At 49.6% G+C, this 17,679-nt stretch overlaps 1 protein-coding gene across 4 annotated transcripts; it reads left to right on the plus strand.

Moving 5' to 3' along the window:
• The first annotated feature begins 11,532 nt into the window (after positions 1-11,532).
• LOC120109360 (auxin transporter-like protein 2) lies at positions 11,533-17,504 on the plus strand. Of its 4 annotated transcripts, none has more exons than XM_039123116.2 (8): positions 11,533-11,751; positions 12,690-13,001; positions 13,236-13,421; positions 13,575-13,687; positions 13,833-14,016; positions 14,241-14,338; positions 15,467-15,932; positions 16,968-17,504. In XM_039123116.2, exons 2-8 carry the CDS (start codon positions 12,816-12,818, stop codon positions 17,196-17,198), a joined length of 1,464 nt encoding a protein of 487 aa, XP_038979044.1. In that variant the 5' UTR covers positions 11,533-11,751; positions 12,690-12,815; the 3' UTR covers positions 17,199-17,504. The 4 variants fall into 4 exon arrangements, with proteins under 4 accessions (XP_038979044.1, XP_038979045.1, XP_088566893.1 ...); XM_039123117.2 differs by having other exon boundaries at positions 11,680-12,429; XM_088710767.2 differs by lacking the exon at positions 11,533-11,751 and adding an exon at positions 11,800-12,506.
• Positions 17,505-17,679: the final 175 nt, after the last annotated feature.

A 17,679-nucleotide genomic window follows, 5' to 3' on the forward strand; every position in this document is an offset into this window, starting at 1 on the left:
ATGACGGCCTCAGTGCCGTATGCTAGGTTGAAGGGGGTCTCTCCCGTGGGTAGTCGGAACGTGGTCCGGTACGCCCAAAGGACATTGTACAAGTCCTCGACCCACTGTCCTTTGGACCGATCAAGCCTAGCTTTAAGTCCCTGCAAAATAGTTCGGTTAGTTACCTCGGTTTCCCCGTTTGTCTGGGGATGGGCAACCGAGGTGAAGCGATGATCAATGCCGAGTTCAGAGCAAAACTCCCTGAAATGAATATTGTCAAATTGTCGACCATTATCAGATATAAGGATACGGGGTAGTCCGAATCGGCAGATTATAGACTTCCATACGAAATCCCGCATCCTTTGCTCGGTGATCCGGGCGACAGGTTCGGCCTCGACCCATTTGGTGAAATAGTCGATGGAGACGACCAGGAACTTTCTCTGTCCGGTGGCGAGGGGAAAGGGCCCCAGGATGTCGATCCCCCATTGGGCAAACGGCCAGGGGGCGCATTGACGGGTGTATAGTTCTCGTACCTCGCCTGGTACGTCCGGGGCCGTGGTTGAGACCTCGGACGAGGAGGTGTCCTCTGCTGAGGTCGCCCCTGCTGACGGGGCGGACTCCTCAGTCTGGGGAGATTTTTCTCTCTGCGGGGAGACCGGCTCCTTTGTCGGCCGCGCTCCTCGCGGCGCTTCTTCTGCTTCTTAGAGGCGGGCTCGATTGCTCCCCGCCTGGAGGCGACTGCCTCCTCGGCCTTAGCATACTTCCGGGCTCGGGCCAGCATTTCGGTGAAGTCGGCCGGGAAGCTCTTCTCGATGGAGAAGAGGAATCGGTAGGAGCGAACCCCAGTTTTCAGAGCCGACATGGCTATCGACTGGTCTAGCTCGCGGACCTCCCATGTGGCGGCGGTAAAGCGGTCCAGGTACTCTTTGAGGGACTCCCCCTCCTTCTGCTTGATGTCCAGGAGGGAGTCTGATGTCCGTCGCTGGCGCCGGCTGGCAGCAAAGTTGGTGGCGAACTGCCTGCCGAGCTGCTCAAAGGAGGACACCGTGTTCGGCTTCAGTCCAGAAAACCAAAGCCGAGCGGTCCCTCGGAGGGTCGCTGGAAAGGCTTTGCAGAGTATGGCCTCCGAGGACCCTTGTAGGGCCATGAGGGCCCGATAACTCTCCAAGTGGTCGAGGGGGTCGGTGATTCCGCTGTAGGGCTCCACCTGAGGCATTTTGAATCTCAAGGGAACCGGCTCGTCCTCGATCTGGCGGGAGAAGGGGGACTTGGCAGTGAACTCAAAGTCCCCTTCCTGTCTTGCCTTCTTGCCGTGGAGTGCCGCAATCTGGCGCTCCAGATGCTCAACTTTTCGGTCGAGCTCCCCCACCCGTGGGATTGTCGTTGTGGTTTGCGCTGGCCCTTGGCGGTCCGGGGCTGACTCCGCCTCGGAAAGTTGGGGTCTCCGATCGAAACCTTCTCTCGGTAACTCCCTACGGGGAGTAGCCCGTTCTCCGTTGTTGGCTCTGGAGGAGCCATGCAGATTTTGACTGGGGAGAACCGGGCCGTTGGGGAGACACTCCGGCGGGGCCTGGGCCTGCGGGGGAAGCGCCGATGAAGCTTCCACGCGCCGTAGGCCCTGCACGGCGGCGGCCAGGGCCTGGACTTGCTGTACCAGGGCATTGAACTGTTCCAGCTGGACCTGAGGACCTGGGTCAGCTGGAGTTGGGAAATTCTGGACGGAGTGTCCAGGACTTTGCGGGGGACGCCGGGAGACGTTAGAGGCTCCCTTACTTCTCAACTTCATGACTGCTACTCGGGCCCTTCCTCTAGCGCCAACTGTTGCTGGAAATTGGACCCGGGGGCAATCTTCGGTCGAGGAGAGGGAGCGGGAGGTGGTTACTCACGGTGGGGCGGTGGTTCGTCGACGGGCGGCGTCCTCCGTCTGGGGCGATCGGCGAGAAGGAGCGGCTGATTCCCGCGGCTGGGCGACGATCCGACAGTGGGCGACGTCCTCCGTCTGGGTGCCTGCACACGAGCCGGTGGCCGGGTCTCCCGGCGCCGGCCCTCCGACGCTCAAGTCAGGGAGGGGGCAAATCGTGTAGAGTAGAGGTAAACGGTGCGTGTCCTCAGTATCGATTTTCCAACCCCCTTTTATAGACCGGGGGTCGGTTTACCTGCGATGTAACGGGGCGAAGCCGTAGTACGGCTCGGCATGTCGTTCAGGTCGGCGCTTGGTCAGGCGAATAATTGCACTGATGTCGGCGATGAGGGCGTTGTACAACCCGAACTAGCACGCTACCAGGCGAATTTATTGCATCAGTATCGGAGGTATGGCCGAGATCAGAGACTTATCACAGTTGACTAGACTCTGCTGGGCTTATTTGCCGTGGAGAGCTGGGAGTCCGTAGATGACAGAAGTCACGTGCATTAATTGTTGAGTGAGCCGGAGATCCACATTTATTGTGGAGTAAGCCGGAGATCCGCATTTATTGTGGAGTAAGCCGGAGATCCGCATTCATGCGCAATAAATGCCGGAGGGGCGTCATAGTACGGTCTCTGGCCGGACCTCGGAGACGTATAGCCGTAGTAGGTGGCTGACAAAAGTAGGCCTCGGGCATTGGGGTTTCTCTTAGGTCGGAGGTTCCGAGTTCGGGTGCCGACTTCGGCCTTCCAGGGTCGACGATTGTGCGGCTTCTTTGGGGCATTCGTGTCATTTGGGGGAAAAACCTTATTCCCCCAACAATAATTTTTTTTTTTTTTTTTCTCGAGACGAAAGGAAGATGACTCATTTACGGTTGTCGGGGTCGAGCTTCGTCGGTTTGGTCAGAAGCCACGGAGGTGATGTTGCTATTATGCTTGGATGCTGTTGTAGAAATGGTACGACGACCCTTGCACCTTCCATGCGACTACCTGCCATCAGATCTTCCATGACAGTTTCTCTTAAATTTCCGCCGGTCACGACCTACCGCATGGTCTTGGCTATTTGTGCGACTGTCGCTACATGCCCGTTCTTGCTTGCTTAGGTGCGTCATTCAGTTGGTCCTTGTTGCCGCGGTTTGAACTCAATGTCGACTTCAGCCATCTCCCATTTTAATTTAGAAACAAATTTCCGCAGGAAGGGTGACAACTCAGGTGGGATAGTGTTCTTCGCACAATAAAAACTCGTTGATTACGTACGTGCTCCTATCATGTGGGATGCCGGAATCGTATCCCTTCAATTTTTACTTCATCTCTCTACGTTTCTTCTGCTTTAGTCGATGAAATGAAGCTCCAACTCGGCTTCTCTTTCGAGCGCTGTTTGCCTTGAGAGCGTGGAGCTGACGTCGTTCTTCGCTCACACGGCCTCGGCCTGCTCTGCTTGTGGCTCCACCGTGTTTCTGGGTCGATGGCCCGAGTTGGTCCGTTCTGTTCGTTGGTTATGGTTGATGCACCACTGCTGCTCGATTCCAAGAGTGTACGATTAGCGATGTACGGTGTTACTTGATTAGGATCGATCGAACATAAGCAAATGGTGCATGCCGAGCCCGCGACCGTGACAGGTCGGTCAGGAGCCCCACATTCGTTCCCTTTTGGTTGTTAATTAGCTCCCCCCGCATCGCCATTGATCTGAACAAGCCGTGGGGGAACGCATCGCTGTTGGCAGCAGTACGGACCCCGAGGTCCACCTAATACATCCGTCCATCTACTAAACATATATATATATATATATATATATATCCTGGAAGATTTGACGATTCCAAGGACCGCCGGCCGGATCCCATGGCTCGACGGATGCAAATTTATATGCACGCTGCACCCATCAAACATCCATCGATTCAGGGACCCAACGTTGGGATGTTTTCAGCTTATAACAATACCAGATCAGCGCACTGCTGGTACGGTGCGGTTAAAGATCCGTTGGGGCACCTAATCTTGCAGGAGATTTGTACATACCGACATGTGAGATCTAGATACCGATATGTGAGGTCCAATACAGCAGGGGTGCCCGCCGTTGTCGTTGATGCCGTAGTCCACCAGTCTGACTAAAGCCATTGAGAAGGACACGTGAGCGGAGGCATCGAGTATTATTGAGTGCGCCTTCTCCTCCGTCGTCCGCCACCTCGATCCAAAAGGTATTTTCCCGTCCAGTTAGTGAGATGCCGGGCCCCCCACCATCTCCTGCCATTTGACGAGATTCTGACGGCGTCCATTGTAATTAATTGAGGCATAATCATGATAATCGCAAAACATAAAGACCATTGCACGCATTGCCCGGGTATAATATATTTTTTGCCACCATTCATCAATTAATACTTTAACACTCGGCGACGTATATCATGAAAGCACCATCCTCGGAAGAGGGGATGCCTATTTCCACCCCCTTGCGGGACGGAAAATTAAGCAACGTGGAGCTTGCATAGCAAGCACAATTCCCCCTGCCAAAGCCACATCAAAGGAATAGAGAAACTCGCCGAGTTCTCCAAAGCGGCGGTGTGAAACTATCGGCCTCTAATGTACGAGGGTTAAGTATGAGTCTGGTTGTTTAGGACACGGATCTAAGACTCGGAAGGAGGCCCATATCTCTCATACACGACAGGCATGGGGGCCACGTGTTCGTGATGGACGAGGGGAGCGTGGGCCGAACTGTTCCACATGGCATTGCGTCCAAAATCCGGCTATCAATCATTGCAGCCTCACGGTAAACCAAAATCAAAAAACCATTGCAGCTGCACCGAGCGAAGCGGGGGAAGATTCGGTAAACCAAACCGGTATTACAGCGGAGGGGCTTGGCTCCCATTCTGTCCAGAACATCCTTCATTTTGTAGGAGCCCCGGTCTTGGTTTTTTCCGGATGAACTTGGACAGCAATGTTACTGCAAGAGAGTATAGCCAAAGTGCAGAATTTATTATCAAAGATTAGAACACTAGATTAATTGCAGCAAAGAGATCGGCAGATTTTTGACACCACTGTTATTGGCGCCGAGCTTAAAACTACATAGAAAGGCATCACCTATGAGAGACTCATTGCGGATGTCAACCGTATTCTTCTTGAAAGAGACTTGGTTACGGTGATCGAGTGAATATCTGGCTAGCAACGCGGTATTGGCGGGCGGCTGCTGCTCTACGACGTCTGCTGACTCTCGAGAGAGTGTGGTTTTTTACGGGCCATTTATGTTTATTGGAAGGCAAACAGTATTGCAGACTGGGTTGCCTCTTTTGCAGTTCATCAGAGAATTCATATGGAAGAACCATCTATTTATTTGTTTTGCTTTGCACCAATTTTTCTCTAATTTTGTTGACCGCATCCATGTCTAATGTATGTGAGGCGCCGTTGCATAAAAGAAATAGAAGGTTAAATAGTTTTTTTAGAGCAGATTAAATAGTTAATGGGACGATGCAACCGCAACAAATGATGGAGAGAGATCAGGCAGCAACGGGCGAACGTGGGGCACCGTGGAGAGGTTAACGTGGCAAGCCTTCCTGGAACATGGCGTTTGAGCCTCCTCGTTGGCTGACCCCGAACGGACCTCTGCCCGTTCCTTCTAGTTTCCGGAGGTCCGCTAATCGTTCATGCTAAAATTCTATCTCATTGGGTGCGCCCATCAATCAACTATACAAAAAGAAATAAAAAATCTTGCCGCAATAGCTTCGGCCGGATCCTCCTACATTTAGAAAAAAAATTTAATATCCAAATCCAAAAAATAGCACATTTTGAAAAAAAAAAAAAAAATCGTTCCACACTGTTGCCGATCTATCTAGCCAGCAAACTTTCTTGCAGATTATCTTCGAAGGAGCCTACCACTTGACACCCTAACTAGTCTGTCCAACTCATCTCCGGCCGATCTCAGGATCGACCAACCTGCGCTCTAATCTCGGATCGGATTCAGCGGCAACATAAATCATAAAACCACAAACCAGATACTTTGTGGTAATGGAATTAGCATCTCACTTAGCACAAATGCTTGGGGTGATTGTTCGATTTCTTTTGGAGAGAATGTGATTATCCGATTTTAGCATACATTCGACTCCCGAGCTAACTCGCCATATTCTAGTAATTTCAGAAGCTCCATAATTAGGTAAGCAAGTTCATCTACTGATTTTTTTTTCTTGATTTGCCCCTCACGTCAAAACGCTGACGAAACAAGGAGAGCATGAATAAGAATGCAAAGGTTCTTTTACGAATTCTCCTGGTAATAAGGAACTCTATTTCACTAAGGTATTGCACGTGGGCCGAGACAAGAGCTGAAACTCGAAGCCAACAATTGATAATCGTCGACCTAAAAGTATTCAGTTGTTGTTGTATATTTACACGACAATCTCAGTGGGTTTTACATGATTCATCCGGACATGTCTCACATTACTTTTGAGGACCCAAGCTGGAGTCCAATTATTAGATGGGCCAGGTCCAGTGGACCAGTCCAATAGCCATTCGCCACATTATTCTCTTGTATTTTAAACAATTCAAGTTATGGGGTGCCTGTTATCCACCGCACGCATGATTCGGGATTTGGATTGGTCCACCGGATCTGGTCTGCGTAATAATTTCTCCAAACTAGATCGGTTTTTCCAAGTGAAATGATTGCTTTAAATTTCTTAGGTGCCGAGTCATCGAGGCAGCAACTTACGAAGAGATGCGAGAGACTTTTTGTTGTAAGGAAATTTGAACGATACGAATGTCGAAGCAACAATTCTGCGCCTAAAAGGAGTGGGGCAACCTTATGTATTCTACAAAAATTGTAATCAAGAGGTCCAGAATCTAGTATGAGACTATTAGAAAATGTGAGATCTGACTACAAGTTAAGCCATCTCCATAACAAACAGGAAGGCCGATGCATGCATTTTCTAAATCATCATTTTATATAATAGTTAGGTGTGATTGTTTTCATTCATTACTTTATGACAAGCGATTCCTACTTTTATGAATCGCAAACCATGCTTTCCAGCATAAGAAAAATATTGTTTATATGACGAAAAATAATACTGTTGTTACTATGCTGATTTGGAAACCCCAATTCATCCATGGATTTCATCACCTTGCAAACAAAAATAAGAGAATGCGTGCTCAATGTAGAAGTCATAAAGTATGCTTTGTAACATTGGTTACTGCTGCTTCAAGACAAGTTCAGTCAGCTTACCCTCGGATACGGTACTGAGCTTTGACCATTGACTCCAAATGGGAATAAAATGCTTTTCCGCTAAGAAATGTGATAGCCTTACTACTGGTTGGCATCAAGTTAGCTCATATCCACTCTCCCAACCATGCAATTAATAATTCCACCAATTATATGGCACAACTATCTTAATTTTTTTATTTCGTTATAGGTATCTAGCCATTGCTTAAGAGACCCCTACAAAAACAGATATCGATACCTACATCTACAAACACTAAATCAATTATGCGACTCATGTTCTTGTAATGATTATTTGTAAAAAACATTAACTAATCATCAACGGGACATCTAGCGTCACCTCATGCTTTCACGTATTGGAGTGATGCATGCTGGATCTGAGGCCCTGCTGCCAGCCCTAAAATCCATGTACTATGCATCGAGATGGGTGCTCTAATCTCTGTATCGCTTACAATGCTCCAATGCCTTTTGATTTGTGCTCGAATTGGAGAGATCCTACGCATTGTCAGTCAAAAAATTATAAAATATATAAATAAATTTATTTATTTTTATTAATTTAAGTTTTGGGGACAAGTCATAATTTTAATTTCTAATGCTGTCTTCGCACTTTTTAATTTCATTATTAAAAACTTCACATGTTGGGCTCGAAAGACAAACTAAATCAAATTAGAACTTATTGTTTGTCTATTGGGTAGATTAGATGAAGCAGGACCAAACTAGAGGGCTATGCAGGCATCTTGATTTATATTGATCATTTGCATCAGAACGAGCAGGAACTTCTAATATGTTCACCAATGATCGGTAGAGCGGTTCCTTTTGAAAGCTAAGATTTTTTTTTTTTTTTACTTGGATGAGTTGCAATGGTTTCCTTTTTATTTTCATAAGAACCCTATTAATCGAAGATTGTTTAACACTAACAAAGAGAAGTGGCGGGATGGAGGAAACACGAGCGATAGAACGTTAAAAAATAATAACTGATGTGGGGTCGGAACCCCGACACCAGCCCGCACACCGGGCGAGCAGGGAAAGCATCCGCATCCTCCCCGAGGTATTGTCCGCTCTGGGATTGCCGCTTCGGGTCTGCGGGAGGTCGCCCAGGGCCGTGGCCCAATGACAGTCCCGAGCCCTGACGGCGCAGGGGTCCGCGGAGGTTGCCCCCTACCCTCACGGTTTTGTCCCGCAAAAGGGCCCTCGGTGAAAAGAGGTGTTTGCACCTCCCATTTAAGGCACAGACCTTTCCGCTGATTACCCGATGTGGGACTAAACTGGGAACCCCATCCCACAACACAGCCCCCCGAGCGGGAAGGTCTGTGCGTGGCCGGGTTTCTTCCTCTAGCGCCATCTGATGTGGGGTCGGAACCCCGACACCAGCCCGCACACCGGGCGAGTAGGGAAAGCATCCACGTCCTCCCCGAGGTATTGTCCGCTCTGGGATTGCCGCTTCGGGTCTGCGGGAGGTCGCCCAGGGCCGTGGCCCAATGACAGTCCCGAGCCCTGACGGCGCGGGGGTCCGCGGAGGTTGCCCTCTAGCCTCACGGTTTTGTCCCGCAAAAGGGCCCTCGGTGAGAAGAGGTGTTTGCACCTCCCATTTAAGGCACAGACCTTTCCGCTGATTACCCGATGTGGGACTAAACTGGGAACCCCATCCCACAACACAGCCCCCCGAGCGGGAAGGTCTGTGCGTGGCCGGGTTCCTTCCTCTAGCGCCATCTGATGTGGGGTCGGAACCCCGACACCAGCCCGCACACCGGGCGAGCAGGGAAAGCATCCGCGTCCTCCCCGAGGTATTGTCCGCTCTGGGATTGCCGCTTCGGGTCTGCGGGAGGTCGCCCAGGGCCGTGGCCCAATGACAGTCCCGAGCCCTGACGGCGCGGGGGTCCGCGGAGGTTGCCCCCTACCCTCACGGTTTTGTCCCGCAAAAGGGCCCTCGGTGAGAAGAGGTGTTTGCACCTCCCATTTAAGGCACAGACCTTTCCGCTGATTACCCGATGTGGGACTAAACTGGGAACCCCATCCCACAACACAGCCCCCCGAGCGGGAAGGTCTGTGCGTGGCCGGGTTCCTTCCTCTAGCGCCATCTGATGTGGGGTCGGAACCCCGACACCAGCCCGCACACCGGGCGAGTAGGGAAAGCATCCGCGTCCTCCCCGAGGTATTGTCCGCTCTGGGATTGCCGCTTCGGGTCTGCGGGAGGTCGCCCAGGGCCGTGGCCCAATGACAGTCCCGAGCCCTGACGGCGCGGGGGTCCGCGGAGGTTGCCCTCTACCCTCACGGTTTTGTCCCGCAAAAGGGCCCTCGGTGAGAAGAGGTGTTTGCACCTCCCATTTAAGGCACAGACCTTTCCGCTGATTACCCGATGTGGGACTAAACTGGGAACCCCATCCCACAACACAGCCCCCCGAGCGGGAAGGTCTGTGCGTGGCCGGGTTCCTTCCTCTAGCGCCATCTGATGTGGGGTCGGAACCCCGACACCAGCCCGCACACCGGGCGAGCAGGGAAAGCATCCGCGTCCTCCCCGAGGTATTGTCCGCTCTGGGATTGCCGCTTCGGGTCTGCGGGAGGTCGCCCAGGGCCGTGGCCCAATGACAGTCCCGAGCCCTGACGGCGCGGGGGTCCGCGGAGGTTGCCCCCTACCCTCACGGTTTTGTCCCGCAAAAGGGCCCTCGGTGAGAAGAGGTGTTTGCACCTCCCATTTAAGGCACAGACCTTTCCGCTGATTACCCGATGTGGGACTAAACTGGGAACCCCATCCCACAACAATAATAATAATATTGTAGATAAAATAGCGAGAGCTGTACACTATTTATATCCAAAAGCCTCATAAAGCAAGGAATTACTAACTTCTTTAATGTGGAAGAATGATTCATTATACAAAGAATCCTGGAAAAGTAAAGGCTGAATTGTTTGGATGGGCGGGCCTTGAATATGCGCATTCTAAATGGTAAACGAGGGGAAGAGCAATGAGAGAGCGAATCTGAGGCATCTTGTTTTTTAATTTTTGGCGAAATCAGATTTATTAAATCAATTTAGAGTACATGTATTCGAGAAAATCAAGAAATAACATATGTAACGCATCAGAAAGAATGTCCCACACCACACACCAATCCATAAAGCGGCAGTAATCGCTCGGCAAACTTGGCCGCCAAGGCGGTAGCTCAGTTGGAACGGAGCTCGGCTTCTAACCAAGTGGTTCCAGGTTCGAAACGCGCGGGCGTCGATTAAATGTGGGGACCGGATGCCCCTAGCCTGGACACGGGGTCTAGAAGTGCTACTGGTCGGCTGGTAGCCTTGGTGGTGCCAGGTGTGACGTACTCACACGTGGTTCTCGAGCCGGAGCCCAGAGGGGTAACCGAGCCGGGGTTACGGGTGGGGAGGGTATGAGTAATATATGGCTGGGGTCTGGTGAGCTGGGCCTATACCAAACGGCCATTCTGCCCGAATCGAACATAGTCCTGGCGGGGGTGGGGCCCGGTTGGGGTTGCTACGCGGGGTGGGCTTGTCCCCTCCCCCCCTACCTCCTTTTTTTTTTTTTTTAAGCAAAAAAAAAAAAAAAAAAAAAGAAGGCAACTTGGTTAAACATTATAAAAAGGCCAGTTCTAGGTGCGGTTAAGCCTCTCCCCCGTAATGGAATGGCCGCGGAAAGCCATCAGGCGCTGGCTCATTTCCTGATAACTCGGCTGCCAGGGCCTGATTCCTAGCTTCTTTTCTTCCTTCGTTTTTAGTTGGGCTACTAACAAAAATCCTTTAAGAAAATCACATAGGATGCCACATCTTAAGTAGCATGCGCCTTAACATAGACATCCAAATTTTTTGCAGAAACGCAACTTCTCTGACTAATAAAATCCATCTATCTTGTAAGTTTAAATTGTTTGCATCCTCTCTTCTTCTTTGTCAAATCTCTCTTCATCCATCCATAAGACGTTCTTTCTCAACATATTTGTAGGATTTTTAAATCAAATGTAAATGGCGGGATTAACTTGAGATTGCAAAAGTTATATAAATGTAGAACTTGAAATCATATAATAGAGAATTTGATGCCAATACACACTCAGATACTAATCTAATACACACTTATAGGTAAATTGATACATATTAATCATTTAATGATTCAATAGATGCCTTCAAACATATCGATACAAAGAAGTTTAATAATAATAATAATAATAAGTGTATATGGGTGGATGGCCTCAACTTTTGACACGTGTATCTCAATTTTTTTTACAAAAAATTAAAATGGACGGCCTCGGTTGGTAAACGGGAGGTCCATCCCAACATAATTCTTGGATTTCTGTGTTAAGAGGCATGCTATAGGAGATGTGGCATTAACAAAAAAAAAAAAAAAAAGAAGTTATTTCGTACATTCCTTCCGGCGCATTAAACTCTATTATCAATAATTTCTGGGGGCAAGCTCGTTGCTGCCCCCACCCACATTGGTAAGTAGCAGTGATTGCTCGCCATAAAGTGGCAGAGAACGAGTGGGAGAAGAACCCTGGTTCCCACTCGCACGCCTTAGCAAAAAAAAAAGGAAAAAAGAAAAAAGAAAAAAAAGAAAAAGAACCACGGTTCCTCCCCTATAAAAGACCGCCTACGGGCTTTCCTCTGTTCACATCCCCGCCCGGCTAGCTACGTTTCCTTTTCTCCAAGATCCACATTTCTACGAAGGAATCCAATCCCCGGATTAGGTGCGCCTCTTCCTTCTTTCTCTGCTCCTCCTCTTAAAGTTTCAAATGAACCGACCCCTGTTTTACTTACTGAGGAAAAGCAGGGGGCTAAGATTAAGAGAGAGTGAGAGAGAGGAGGCAGCGGAAAAAAGGCAGGCAGTTAGGAGGCCAGAGAGGGGGGAAGGAAGAGGTTTCTCTCTGAATCTCTCCCCTTTACTCTCATCCCTCCGCCTGCCTGCCTGCCTGCCTGCCTGCCACATTTCAGCACGAAGGCTCTCAGTTCTTTTCGCTTCTCGTCTGGGTCTGGGGGCGCGCATTTAGGTCGAATCGGCTGGGCCCTGGAGAGAGAGAGAGAGAGAGAGAGAGAGAGAGAGAGAGAGAGAGAGAGAGAGAGTGGTTTGCTGGCCGAGGAGTTCAAACGGACCGTCCGTCGTACTCTTTTATGTCTCACCAACTTTCTATTCTGTTCACGCTTCTTTCATTTTGCATTCCGCTACTCTATTTCCCATCGCCACTTGTCGCTTGCTTCCTCTTTCCTGAAAACGGGTGAATCGAAAAACGAAGAGCGCTCTCTGGGATCCCCACTGCCCCTTCCCGTTCTCCTATCTATCGGTTCCAGAGCGAGCCACGAACGCGCCCTCGATCCCTTGCTTGCTTCCCTTTCCCCCGTGCGACATTAAACCGGTGGTGGCGGTACTAGTAATACCACCATCTGCTACTTTATTTTCTTTGATTTTTCTTTCTATTTTTTATTTTCACTCCATCACTCCTTAGAGGTAGTTTTTTATTTCCCCTCTTCTTCCTGGGTAGCTCTGGCCTGAAAGAGATCCGCAGCGTTGCGAACGGGAATTCCAGTTTTTTTTTTTAAATAAAAAATATAAAGGAAAAAAAATTCTGTTAACAACGCTTAGATATCGTTTTCGCGGCTCTGATTTGCCGTGTTGCTCTCTGGATCGTAGATCGGTGCGGATCTCGGCCTTCGCTCCGCCGGTCTCGCTCCTGCTGCTGGTGTTGTCGGAGAGGAGACGAGAAGGGGGGAAGGGATCTCAGCGTCGGCCAGGCGATAAAGCAAGGACCACGAAAAGATGCTGCCGCAGAAGCAAGCGGAGGAGGCCATCGTTGCCAGCTTCAACGAGACGGAGCAGGACGGTAACGGCAAGGAGGAGGGAGAGGAGAGGGCGGAGGAGCCGCAGCCTATGTTCAGCATGAAGAGCCTCCTCTGGCACGGCGGTTCCGTCTGGGACGCCTGGTTCAGCTGCGCCTCCAATCAAGTATATGCGTCTTCCACCATTTCTCTTTTTGTTTCCTTCACTCTCTCTCTGTTTTTTTTTCCCCTGCTTGACCTTTTGGCTTTCCCCTCTCGTAGTCAGATTGAATCGTTTTTAATTCTAATAATTTTGCGATCGAATCCCTTTCCCTATTTTTTGAGAAACAGAGTAGGGGCTAAAGTTCGTATTTGTATGAAATCTGATGGTTTCGTCCGGGTTTCCCGCATGCGCGCGCAGGTGGCCCAAGTTCTGCTGACGCTGCCATACTCGTTCTCGCAGCTGGGGATGCTGTCCGGCCTGCTGCTGCAGCTGTTCTACGGTTTCATGGGCAGCTGGACGGCCTACCTTATCAGTGTCCTCTACGTCGAGTACCGAACCCGCAAGGAGAAGGAGAACGTCAGCTTCAAGAATCACGTCATCCAGGTCCGTTTCTTCCTCTTCCTCCTCCGTCCCGCTCCCGGCCCAGGATCCTCTGGATTCTGGAATTTTAGGGGCCCTGCTAGATGTAACAAATTCGAGCACCATAATGACGGAATTATCCTTGTCTGTCTACCTTTTTCCGCTTTGTGGGAGCAGTGGTTCGAGGTGCTGGATGGGCTGCTTGGGCCTTACTGGAAAGCCGTCGGTCTGGCCTTCAACTGTACCTTCCTTCTTTTCGGCTCCGTTATCCAGCTGATTGCTTGTGCCAGGTATGGTTGTTCTTCTCCTATTTTCCAATCCAATCCGGCTCCCGGAATAAGTTCAAAACCTCAAATAGCCGAGCTACCTGGGAGCTGTACTTGTTGGCTGGAACTGATCAAAATTTTTGGATGATCAACTGTGGTGGTGGTACAGCAACATATACTACATCAACGACCGGCTGGACAAGAGGACGTGGACGTACATATTCGGCGCCTGCTGCGCGACCACCGTGTTCATCCCTTCCTTCCACAACTACCGGATGTGGTCCTTCCTGGGCCTGGCCATGACCACCTACACCGCCTGGTACCTCACCGTCGCCGCTCTCGTCAACGGCCAGGTACCCCATCCCCATCCTTTCATCCTTGTAATGAATGATTACGCGGCCGTTCGGTTCGGCTCGCTTTCTTACATTTCTTTGGGGGCCCATCGCACCTTTGCCCCCATCTCTCTATCTCGGGAGTTAATTTCTTGGAAGGAGAAGGAATGATGAAAACCAGCAGGGCAGGTGGTGGTATAATTATTTTAACCGGTGGCTATTTTTTATGCTGTTTTGCGTGCCAGGTTGAAGGCGCGACGCACTCGGCTCCCACAAAGCTGGTCCTCTACTTCACCGGCGCCACCAACATACTCTACACTTTCGGCGGCCATGCCGTCACCGTGTAAGCTGCTATTACTCGCACCAGTAGACCCGTAGCCCGCCCGCTCCCCCCGCCCTTTCAGCAGCGTAGCAATAAGTGCTTTGTTTTTTTTTTTTTTGAAGTTATAATTTCTCCCTACCTTCTCTTTCCACCTTTTTACCCAATTCTCAAGAAGCCGCCGCCTGCTGGGGATCTGTTGCCTTTCTTTTCGGCCGCCCCTTCTATCGGCAGCTTTTGCTGGCTGGTGGGCCGGACACCACCGGATCTGGAGATCATTTCCCATCTTTCCGGTCCCCACATCGTTCTCTCTTTACATTACTTAAGCATGGCCATTCCTTTTAAGACTTCTTTCTTTACATTTAGACCAGCTAATTAATCAACACCATTTGAGAGTTACTAGGATTTGTAGTGGAACCAGAACTTCTGGAGTTCAGTGGCAACAAGCTGTGGAAATCAGTGGTAACCAGATCAACCCGTTGGCATGCTGCAGGGAATCTTTTCTCGCTCAAATTTATTATTTAAAAGAATCTTTTAGAGGCGAGGAAGGGAAAGGAGTATGAATGATGGAAGGCATAAGGATTGAAGTTCGCTATATTTCTAGGTGAAGTATGGGATCGTGATTGGGAAGCGCCGTTAGCTTAGCAATGATTTGCTATTATCATCATTAGTTTATTTAGAATACATATTCCAATGTCCAGCTAATTCCCGTGCTTTCGTCATGACCATAAAAGTTAAACAGGAAGATTAGAAAAAGCTTCGGGCTTCAGTGGTTTGAGTGTTTCTGCCGCGTTTTTGGTTTTGTATTATCCTTATTCCTCTTTTATTTATATATTTAATTATTTAATCAAATTAATGTGCTGGAATATTTTGACAAGAAGCTTCCACGGCCATGGTCTCGGAGTGATGCGCACAGTAGGATGAAACTGATAGTTAATATTCTTAAATTTTTTTCAAAAAAAAGAGACAAAAAGAAAGAAGATGAGTATTCTGAACCATGCGCAGCTAGCGGCTGTTTTGTGTGATAGTCCTATCTTCTATGCATATGTATGGGCACATTTGCAGTCGGACCATATATAGCAATTTGGCATTGTGATCGATGGAGAGTCCATTCTATGGTCCTCACATTTGTGCCATGAATATTGCTTGCAGGGAGATCATGCATGCGATGTGGAAGCCCCAGAAGTTCAAGTACATTTACCTGGTGGCGACGCTGTACGTGTTCACGCTGACGCTCCCGTCGGCCGCGGCCATGTACTGGGCATTCGGGGACCAGCTGCTGACCCACGCCAACGCCTTCTCGCTTCTTCCCAAGTCGAGGTTCAGGGACGCGGCGGTGATCCTGATGCTGATCCACCAGTTCATCACGTTCGGATTTGCTTGCACGCCCCTCTACTTCGTGTGGGAGAAGGTGATCGGCATGCATGGCACGAAGAGCATCTGCCTGCGCGCGCTGGCCCGTCTCCCCGTGGTTATCCCCATCTGGTTCCTGGCCATCATCTTCCCCTTCTTCGGGCCCATCAATTCCACCGTCGGGGCCCTCCTCGTTAGCTTCACCGTCTACATCATCCCCTCCCTCGCCCACATGCTCACCTATCGCAAGGCCTCCGCCAGGCAGGTACGGACTGCTGCCATCGTCCCCTTCTATATTATCCCGAGCTATCTCTGCACATACCTCCTTCAGATTTATGTTTCTTCTTCTTCTTCTTCTTCTACCTTGCCGGTAAATGTTTGTCGACTGTGGTTAGCTGGCACTTGGAATGCTAGAGTAGAGCACCGTCTCCGCCCCTGCATTTGGTCCGATACCCCTCTCCTTCCAACTACTACCCGTCCTGACTGTGCTGTCTGACATGATCTCTCTTTTGAGCTACTTCTTTCCTGCCATATGCAGCTCAATTGCTTGAAAACGATATTCCATGCCATCCTCTCTGATGTGCATGCCGAGAGTTCGCCATCTTGGACGACGATCATTCGAGAAGCTTTAACCCTAAGCTCATAATATTACGAGCTCTTCTACTGTTTGGATTACGGAAATGCTGATGATCGATGCATGCTTAATTCTTGCGCATGGGTTTATATAACTTCTAGAACTGGGGTAGTTTATTACGTAATCTCTCATTTTCCATTCCCATCGATGGTTTTACCTGTCTGCGCCCATTTCTCTTCAAACTTGCTAGCGGTCGCAGGCTGATCATTTTTAGTCCTGGTTTTGTTTCTTGACCACCCGACCGCAGGAGTTGTGCGAGGAGAACTTTCTTTCCCGCAGGTTCTCATGAGTTTTCTTTCTCAAATCCCCCCAGCACCTCAATTATATTAGGCGGGAAGATAGTTTCGTGATTCCAGATTTCTCGACAGCCCCCATGCTTGGCGGGGGCGATTGCGTAATTTGGTGGTACGAAGATCGTACAGATGAAAAAAAATCGAATTCACGAAACAGCAGGATGATTGAATCCTTTTATCCCCTTTTGAGTGGGATGGATGGATAGATACAGGACAGCATTCCGTTTTCTCTTCTTCTTCTTCTTCTTCTTCTTCTTCTTCTTCTTGCGTTCCCAGGCTATCGTATATTGCTCTCCTGTTGATTGCTTCTTGATTGTGAACTAAAATTGCCGAGTGCGATTATGGATGGGGTGCTGTCGTCTTTTGATTGCAGAACGCCGCGGAGAAGCCGCCCTTCTTCCTACCGAGCTGGACCGCCATGTACGTGGTGAACGCCTTCGTGGTGGTGTGGGTGCTGGTGGTGGGCTTTGGGCTCGGCGGCTGGGCCAGCATGGCTAATTTCATCGAGCAGGTGGACACCTTTGGGCTCTTCGCCAAGTGCTACCAGTGCCCCAAGGCCCCTGTCGCTGCGCCCGCGCCGCAGAAGCCAGCGAAGCAGCACTGAGCGGCGGCCAAACAAGACCCATATAAACCTCCCCTTCAACTTCCTTACTTCTACCAAAAAGTTCTCTGATTACTCTTTTTGGGCTTTTGTCACCTGTAATATACAAAAGAAGGGGGAAGCAACAGAAGTCTGGGTGATCCTTTCTTCAGTTCTTCGTTATATGGTTTCTTCTTCGTCTTCTTGTTTTTTTTTTTTTTTTGCTCCTTTTTATTGGATGATATAACTTCAAGTTTGATGGTATCGTGATGCTTCCTGTTGCTATCAAAGCATAGGTATATTAATATTATTTTGGATCTAGTTTTCTGACATCTGTCTTTATATATGTTATAATCTGTGAAGTGGCAGAAATGATTTCTAGAAGGACAGAGAGGTGTGCAAATGAGACGCAAAGTTTAAGGTGGAAATACTAGATATAGTTTACCGTGGAACACGCAAGACCCCCTTGTGAATGGCTTCTCTAGGGAGTTTCTCGCTTCCCTCT

The sequence above is a fragment of the Phoenix dactylifera genome, chromosome 14 (assembly GCF_051530095.1).
Source record: "Phoenix dactylifera cultivar Ajwa chromosome 14, Ajwa_hap1_PhDact_Kaust_v1.1, whole genome shotgun sequence".
NCBI classification, from domain to species: Eukaryota; Viridiplantae; Streptophyta; class Magnoliopsida; order Arecales; family Arecaceae; genus Phoenix; species Phoenix dactylifera.